Source organism: Bison bison, unplaced genomic scaffold (assembly GCF_000754665.1).
Source record: "Bison bison bison isolate TAMUID 2011002044 unplaced genomic scaffold, Bison_UMD1.0 scf7180017864453, whole genome shotgun sequence".
Classification (NCBI taxonomy): Eukaryota; Metazoa; Chordata; class Mammalia; order Artiodactyla; family Bovidae; genus Bison; species Bison bison.
Genome location: NW_011495015.1, coordinates 282,832 through 291,963, shown reverse-complemented (window position 1 = coordinate 291,963; position 9,132 = coordinate 282,832). Strand labels below are relative to the sequence as shown.

The following is a 9,132-nucleotide window of genomic DNA, read 5'->3' as shown; positions in this document are numbered from 1 at the left end:
TTGATGCTTTTGAACTGTGGTGTTGGAGAAGACTCTTGAGAGTCCCTTGGACTGCAAGGAGATCCAACCAGTCCATTCTGAAGGAGATCAGCCCTGGGATTTCTTTGGAAGGAATGATGCTAAAGCTGAAATTCCAGTACTTTGGCCACCTCATGTGAAGAGTTGACTCATTGGAAAAGACTCTGATGCTGGGAGGGATTGGGGGCAAGAGGAGAAGGGGACGACAGAGGATGAGATGGCTGGATGGCATCACTGACTCGATGGACATGAGTCTGAGTGAACTCCGGGAGTTGGTGATGGACAGGGATGCCTGGCATGCTGCGATTCATGGGGTCGAAAAGAGTCAGACATGACTGAGTGACTGATCTGATCTGATTTTTAAAGATAATAATCCATTTGTAATTTTTATACAGTATTGGCTATATTCCTCATGTTGTATAATACATCCTCTTATCAATACCTTATTTTATGCCTAAATAGTTAGTACCTCTTAATCCTCTACTCCTATATTGCCCCTCCTCCATCCCCACCAGTGACTGCTAGTTTGTTCCATACATCTGTGAGTCTGCTTATTTTTTACTTGTATTTCTTAGAGTCTGTATATATAAGTGATATCATATAGTATTTGTCTTTCTCTCTCTGACTTTTTTCACTGGGCACAGTGCCCCCCAAATCCACCCATGTTGCTGCAAATGGCATGGTTTTATTCTTTTTCCTAATATTATATTGTGTGTGTGTACATGTACACACATACCATACCTTCTTTATACATTCGTTTGTTGATGGACACTTAGGTTGCTTTCATATCTGCTACTGCTGCTAAGTCACTTCAGTCGTGTCCGACTCTGTGTGACCCCATAGACAGCAGCCCACTGAACCACCTGGGAAGCCCTGCTGGGTCATATAGTAGTTCAGTTTTGTTTTTTGAGAAACTTCTGCACTGTTTTCCACAGTGGCTGCCCCAACTTACATTCCCACCAACAGTGTACAAGGGTTCCGTTTTCTCCACATTCTCGCCAACATTTGTTATTTGTATTCTTCTTGGTGATGGCCATCCTGACAGTTGTGAGGTGATAGCTCTTTGTGGTTTTGATTTTCATTTCCCTGGTGGTTTGCAATGTTGTGCATGTTTTCACGTACCTGTTGGCCATTTGCATTTCCTCTTTGGACAAATGTGTATTTAGTTCTTCTCCTCATTTTTTAATTGGCCTGATTTTTTGTCTGTGAGCTATTTATATACGTTGGATATTAACTCCTTACTGGTCATATCATTTGCAAATATTTTCCTCTATTCAGCAGGTTGTCATTTCATTTTGTTGATTGTTTCCTTTGCTGTGTAAAAGCTTAGGAGTTTAGTTAGGTCCCATTTGTTTATTTTTGCTTTTATTTCCTTTACTTTAGGAGACAGATTAAAAAAAAAAATACTGCTACAATCAATGTCAGAGAGTCTTCTGCCTGTGTCTAGGAGTTTTATGGTTTCTGGTCTTTAATCCATTTTGAGTTTGTTTTTTATATGATGTTAGAGAATGTCCCAATTGTATTCTTTTCCATGTATTAATAGCTGTCCAGTTTTCCCAGAACGACTTATTGAAGAGACTTTTTTCCTCCATTTTATATTCTTACCTCTCTTGTTGCAGAGTAATTGGCCATAAATGGGGGTTTATTTCTGGTCTCTTTGTCCTATTCCTGAATGTGAAAGAGGAGAGTGAAAAAGTTGGCTTAAAGCTCAACATTCAGAAAACGAAGATTATGACATCTGGTCCCATCACTTCATGGGAAATAGATGGGGAAACAGTGGAAACAGTGGCTGACTTTATTTGTGGGGGCTCCAAAATCACTGCAGATGGTGAATGCAGCCATGAAATTAAAAGACGCTTCCTCCTTGGAAGGAAAGTTACTACCAACCTACACAGCATATTAAAAAGCACAGACATTACCTTGCCAACAAAGGTCCATCTCGTCAAGGCTATGGTTTTTCCAGTGGTCATGTATGGATGTGAGAGTTGGACTGTAAAGAAAGCTGAGCACCGAAGAATTGATGCTTTTGAACTGTGGTGTTGGAGAAGACTCTTGAGAGTCCCTTGGACTGCAAGGAGATCCAACCAGTCCATTCTGAAGGAGATCAGCCCTGGGATTTCTTTGGAAGGAATGATGCTAAAGCTGAAACTCCAATACTTTGGCCACCTGAGGTGAAGAGCTGACTCATTTGAAAAGACCCTAATGCTGGGAAAGTTGAGGGCAGGAGGAGAAGGGGACGACAGAGGATGAGATAGTTGGATGGCATCATCGACCCGAAGGACGTGGGTTTGGGTGGACTCTGGGAGTCAGTGATGGACAGGGAGGCCTGGCGTGCTGCGGTTCATGGGGTCGCAAAGAGTCAGACATGACTGAGCAACTGAACTGAACTGTCCTGTTCCATTGATCTATGTATCTGTTTTGGAACCAGTACCATGCTATTTTGATTACTGTAGCTTTGTAGTATAGTGAATTCTACCAAACATTTAAAGAAGAGTTAGCACCTATCCTTATAAAACTGTTCCAAAATATACAGAGGAAGAAACACTTTCTAACTCATGCTATGAGGCCACCATCACTCTGTTACCAAACCAGGCAAAGATAATCACACACAAAAAGCAAAAATTACAGACCAGTATCTCTGAATGTAGGTGTAAAAACTGTCAAAAAAAAAAAAAAACAAAAAAAAAACACTAGCAAACTGAATCCAACAATACATTGGAAGGATCAAACACCATCATCAAGTGGGATTTTTCCCAGGGATGCAAGGATTTTTCAATGACTGCAAATAATAATTTGTTGGTGTGATGTACCACATTAACAAGTTGAAGAATAAAAGCCTTATGATTATCTCAATTGATGCAGAAAAAGCTTTTAACAAAATTCAACATCCATTTATAATTAACTCTTCAGAAAGTGGGCATAAAGGGAACATACCTCAACCTAATAAAGGTCACATATGACAAACTCACAGGTAACATCATACTCAACACTGAAAAGCTGAAAGCATTCTTTCTTAGGTCGGGAACAAGACAAGGATGACCACTCTCTACTTTTATTCAGCATAGTTTTGGAAGTCTTAGTGATGGGAATCAGCGAAGAAAAAGAAAGAAAAGAGATCCAAATTGGAAAAGAAGTAAAACTCACTGTTTCTGTTTGACAGGATATTGGGTTGGCCAAAAAGTTCGTTTGGGTTTCACTGGAATATCTTGCTATACATAAAAAATCCTAAAGACGCCACCAGAAAACCAGAGCTTACTAATGAATTTCGTAAAGTTGTAGAATACCAAATTAACATACAGAAATCTGTTGCATTTCTATACACTGAGAACAAACTATCAGAAAGGAAAACTGAGAAAATAATCCCATTTACCAATGAATCAAAAACAATAAAATACTTAGGAATAAACCTACTTAAGCGGCAAAAGACCTATTCTCTGAAAAGAATGAGATGCTGATGAAAGAAATTGAAGTGGATGCAAACAGAAAGACATACTGTGTTCTTGGATTGAAAGGATCAGTATTGTTAAAACAACTGTACTACCCAAGGCAATCTATAGATGAGGTGCAATCCCTGTCAAAATCTCAATGGCATTTTTCAGAAAACTAGAAAAAAATTTTTAAATTTGTATGGAAACACTTAAAGGCTCCAGATAGCCAAAGCAGTCTTGAGAAAGAAAGATAAGGCTGGAGGAATCTGGCTCCCTGACTTGAAAAATATACTTGGATCTGGTACAGGTACAGTAACAAACCCACTAAAAATGTTCAAATTCTTTTTCCATTAGTGCAAAATTAATCAATACAAAGACAGTTTTCCCCTTTAATTTCTTCATACCACACTTTGAATTGGTAACCTCAGTGCATGTGTGTAAGGTTCAGAGTCTAAATTTCTCTCCTGGATGTGTTGTTTGTAGGTCTCCATCATGTTTTTGCCCAGAGATAGAGGAGACTATGCCCAGTTTTGGGATGTTGAGTGTCACCCTCTTAAAGAGCCTCACCTGAAGCACACCTTAAGATTCCAGCTCTCTGGACATGTGAGTGTTTCCCTGAATTTAAGTACATTACTGGGTGTGTTTTGGAGATACCAGGTGAAACTGGCCTGAAAAACTGGCCTGAGAAAGCCAAGTATGTTCCTGGTTTTATTATAATCCCATTAATTCTACTGTAGCTGCTTATCATCTTAGTTTTCTTATGTGTCTTTATTTATTGGCTCTGTGAAATCTATGTTTGCCTTAATTAGGTAAGGTTTTTGTGTGTGTGTGAGACACAGAGAGAAACAGTACAAGATAAAGCATTTGTAATTAAAGGAATTTAAAAATCTGAAGTGTCCTTTTTAAGAATTAGGAAGTAGTAAAATTCAGTTAGGTAAATGTCCATGTATTTATTTCTCCTCCTCCACCCTGTGATTTTTTTCTACAGAGTGTCAGAGCAGAAAGTGAGCCTGGAATTTCACGCATTTCTGCAAATAGCCTCATTAAAATAGATAATTTACTTAAGCTTCGAAGACAGGCTGTATCTGAGGCTTCTGCCCTCATACCTGGGTATGTTATTTCTCTCATTCTCATGAGTTTTTCCCAGTACTTTATTGAGGTATAATCTCATTCGACAAAATGCCCAGTGGCTTACCTGTGATTGACATGTGTCACCCCACTGCAGTCAAGGTAGAGACTTGACTCCCAGTTCCTCTCATCTGGGAGTTCTCACGCGGCTTCTCCAGCCACCCCCACCCTCGCCTGGGGTTTATTCTGTTCTGTATGTTGCCTTAGTTCTGTGGATCTCATGTACACCTGCACTCAGGTTTTGCCTGGCTTCTTTCACTTAGGCGGTGATGTTGGGATCTTTGGTGTTGGTGAGTCCACCTGTGGTGGGTACCTTTGCATGTGGAATTCACATGACCCGTCACAGGGGCACGTCACCATTGTTTCTTTATCCTTTGGCATTTGGTGTCTTCCACCTTGGAGCCCTTGTGAATGAAGATGCAGTGAACATTGTTATATGTGTGTTTTTGTGGACATATTCTTTCATTTCTTTTGGGTAAAAATGTCTTAGAGTAGAATTACTGAGTCATGTGGTAGGAATTTTTTTAACCTTAACCTTAAATCGAAGAATGTTCCCAAAGTAGCCTTTCCATTTTACATTCCCAAAAAGAGTATATTAAAGTAGATTCTTAAAAACTTTATAAAATGTATGTTATATCAGTGGCTTGCAGAGCTTTAATGATAATATGTAAATGTTTAACCTAATGAAAAATTTTTTTTCAGGAATGTGCTTTTTTAATAACTTTTTATTGAAGTATAGTTGATGTATAGCATTGTGTTTATTTCTGCTGTACAGCAAAGCAATGTTACATACATTCTTATCCATATGGTTTACACAGGATATTGAATATAATTCTCTGTGCTATACAGTAGGACCTTGTTGTCTATCCATTCTATATATAAAAGCTTACATGTGCTAACCCCAACCTTCCAGTCCGTCTCTCCCCCAAACCCCTCCCCCTTGGCAACCACAAGTCTCTTCTCTGTGTCTGTGGGTCTGTTTCTTTTTCGTAGGTATGTTCATTTGTGTCATATTTTAGATTTCACGTATAAGTGATATTGTATAGTATTCATCTTTCTCTTTCTAACTTACATGAAAATGTTTCTTATAGTTCTTAGTTAACTCATACTTAGGTTTGACTTAGTTCTGGAGGAAGATGCTTTTAAGAAAAGCATGTTAAGTACCTCTCCAAGAGAGGAGGTTCTGCTGCCCATATCAGCTGCTGCCAGGCATGCCTGGATGCTTCCTGGCACCAGCAATGTTAGTACTGATCAGACAGTCACCTTCACAAAACTACTTTAACTGAAATGTGGGAGAAAACACAAGTTAAAGCCATATACACAAGTTATATAATTTATTATATACAAATAGTTTAAGATTCTGTAGATTGTAAATAGTTAATTTTCAACCCTGTCTCCATAGCAGGCAACTTGACTTGACCCACCGTGGAGTTTATGCCCCAGAAGACGTGTATCAATTTCTGCCAACGAGAGTTGGGGAGTCAAGGACATTGAAAGTCAATTTGCGAAATAATTCTTTTATTACACACTCAGTAAGTTGGAAATATTGCTGTGGGTTGTGGAAAAATAAATGTATTCTACTATTTGATAAACATTTTCCTAAGAATTAGAAGATTGTTTTATAGATGATATTTAAGGTAAAATAGTTAATTTTTAAAATATCTTAATACTGTGTTTGAAGAGAAACTCATGGGAAGTTTATGATCCTTTGTCTGAAAATTATCCAGTATTTTCATATTTTCATTTTTTAGTTTCTGCTCTTGTTTTCTTCTGTATAATCCTATGAGCATATTTCTGGATAACATTTACTCCAGTCAGAACTATAGTAAATTCATTAAAATTCCCTTCCATGAGCATTTATTGTCTTAACTTCATCTTGTGGGTATACATAAGCAAATGCACGGTGTGTTGATTTAAATATGCACAGATATCTAACTTGTGTAACTTCATAAAGTGTTTCATATTAAATTCCAGCTCAAGTTTTTAAGTCCCAGAGAGCCTTTCTACGTCAAACATTCAAAATATTCTTTGAGGTGAGTTTATCATAAATCAAAGTGTTCTCATCCTGGTGCAGCTCTTTGTGTTCAGGACCCTGAGATTGCTCTTGGGGGCTAGGACTGTGATGTCTCCCTCAGTTACAGCCCCTCATCTTCATCACTAACACCCAGAGCACTAAGTGCATGGTGAAGGGGATGAGGAGCCTGCAGGGGAAACAGTCTGACTGTGGGTTTACGTGGCGAGTATCAACTCAGATTTGCACAGTGTTTGGGCTTAGGGTGTGACTCCTGTTACCCAGTATTTTGACAGCCATATACTTAACTAGAACCTTTGTTGTCTTACGATTAACTTTAGAGTAATTTCTGTATCAGGTGTTACTTTCATCACACTGAGAATCAAGGATTTAAATTTTTACTAATTTGGACAAAAATCTTCCCAGATTAATTGGAAAAACTTTTATTATCCTGTTTTCCAGTGTAATTCTTGAAATAATCCTATATTGTTCTTTCATCAGGGCCTCATTTTCTTGCCATCCTTGCTTATTTTATTTTTTTAGTGTTTTTATTCATTTTTAAGGTATTTATATATATTCTTCCAGTTTTATTGATGTAATTGACACACAGCACTGTGTAAATTTGAGGTGTGTAGCATAATGATTTGACTTACATACATCATGAAATGATGATCACAGTAAATTTTGTGAACACTTTCATCTCATATATATACAAAATTAAACAGAATAAAATGTTTTTTTTTCCTGCAACATGAACTATTAGGATTTATTCTGTCAACAACTTTCATATATATGACACAACATGTTCAGTATATTTTCCATGTTGTATATCACATGGCCTGGTGCATATTTATCCTACAAGTGGAAGTTTTTGCTTTCTGACTTTTGATGTACTTTTTATCAGTCCCACCCACCACCTTCTCCAACCACAAATCTGATCTTTTCTTTGCATTTTTTTTTTAATGTCTGAAAATATTTTTATCTTACCATCATTTTTTAAAAATCTTTATTGAATTTGTTACAATATTGCTTCTGTTTTATGTTTTGGCTTTTTGGCTACAAGGCATGTGGGATCTTAACTTCCTAACCAGGAATCTAACCTGCACCCCCTGTGTTAAAAGGTGAAGTCTTAATCACTGGACTGCCAGGGAAGTCCCTTGCCTTCATTTCTGAGAGACAGTCTTGCTTAGCACATAATTCTGACAGTATTATCCCCTGTTCCCATCTTATAAATCTGCTACACTACTGTCTGGCTTACATTGTTTCTAACAAGAAGTCTACTGTCATCCTCCTGTTCATTCCTCTGCCTGATGTGTCTTTTTTTCTGGCTGCTTTTAATTTTTTTTTTTTACCTTTTTTTTTCTTTTTTTTTTGAGGGGGAAGTGTAATTGACCTCCAACACTCTTAGTTACTGTATTTCTGTTTTTATTTCTGTACATTTCAAACTGATTTCACCACACTAAGTCTAGGATGGTACATTACCAACACAAAGACATTACATAGTTACTATGTTCCCTAGCTGTACATCTCATACCTGCTGTTCATTTATTTTGGAACTGGATGTTTGTGCCTTGTCACCTTCCTCACCTATTTCTTTCCTCCTGTACCCCCATCCCCTCTGGCAGCCACCTGTTTGTTCTTTTTCTCCATGACTCTTTCTGTTTTGTTATGTTTATTCATTTGTTTTGTTTTCTAGATTCCACATGTAAGTGAGGTCATTTGATGTTTTGTCTCTCGGACTTATTTCAGTTTAGCATAATACTCCCTCAGTCCATTCATGTTATTGCAGATGGTAAGATTTCATTCTCTTTTATGACTGGGTGTATCCCACTGTGTCTGTAGGTATCTTCATCTGTTCAGGCACTTGGGTTACTTCTGTGTAACATTGTTTCCAGTCGTCTCACTTTCAGGCTGTGTAAGTCTTTAGATCTAAAGTGAGTCTCCTGTAGCCAGCATATATGCTGGTTTTGTGTTTGTATCCATTGAGCCACTCTTTTGATTGGAGCATTTAATCCATTTACATGTAAAGTAATTATTGATAGGTATGTACTATCAATTTTGCTTATTGTTTTGGGGTCTTGCTAATTTTATTTTTCCATATGACACCTGTAAAGGCTGAAATTTCAAACTGGGTTGTCACTGATATTTACAATTTTAACATTAGGGTTGCATTGCACTTAATACTAAAAATAATTTTATCTTCATGTTTGAATCTTTAATTAAACTTTATTTATTATAAGCTCTTTCACTTTAGCATCAGGAAGCGGTCCTAGAAGCATGTTCTATTCTGTGAAAACTAGGCCCCTTGTAGGCAATCGAGGGCTGACTGAGTTACTAGCCCAGCAGCACTGACTCAGAAGCTTACGCTTCCTCTTGTTGTTGGAAGATAAGTCATTCCCTCTACCCCTCATACTTTCTTCCCCTTCTTGACCCCATTTACCCATCCTCTGTGGTTGGAAACCTACCTCTTAGGAGCCCAGGCCAAAGGTACAAGTTGTGTGGAGTCAGCAGTGAATACACCTAGACCTCTCTCAGCCTCAGTGTCCT

At 37.9% G+C, this 9,132-nt stretch overlaps 1 protein-coding gene across 2 annotated transcripts in view; it reads left to right on the top strand.

Annotated features, from left to right (window-relative positions):
• CEP192 (centrosomal protein 192kDa) overlaps positions 1-9,132 on the top strand; it is a 75,633-nt gene that overhangs the window by 61,378 nt on the left and 5,123 nt on the right. For both annotated transcript variants that reach the window (XM_010859040.1, XM_010859039.1), the window contains 4 exons: positions 3,930-4,049; positions 4,435-4,556; positions 5,977-6,106; positions 6,549-6,607. In XM_010859040.1, the coding sequence (XP_010857342.1) occupies positions 3,930-4,049; positions 4,435-4,556; positions 5,977-6,106; positions 6,549-6,607 (431 nt within the window). The remainder of the gene's footprint in view (positions 1-3,929; positions 4,050-4,434; positions 4,557-5,976; positions 6,107-6,548; positions 6,608-9,132) is intronic.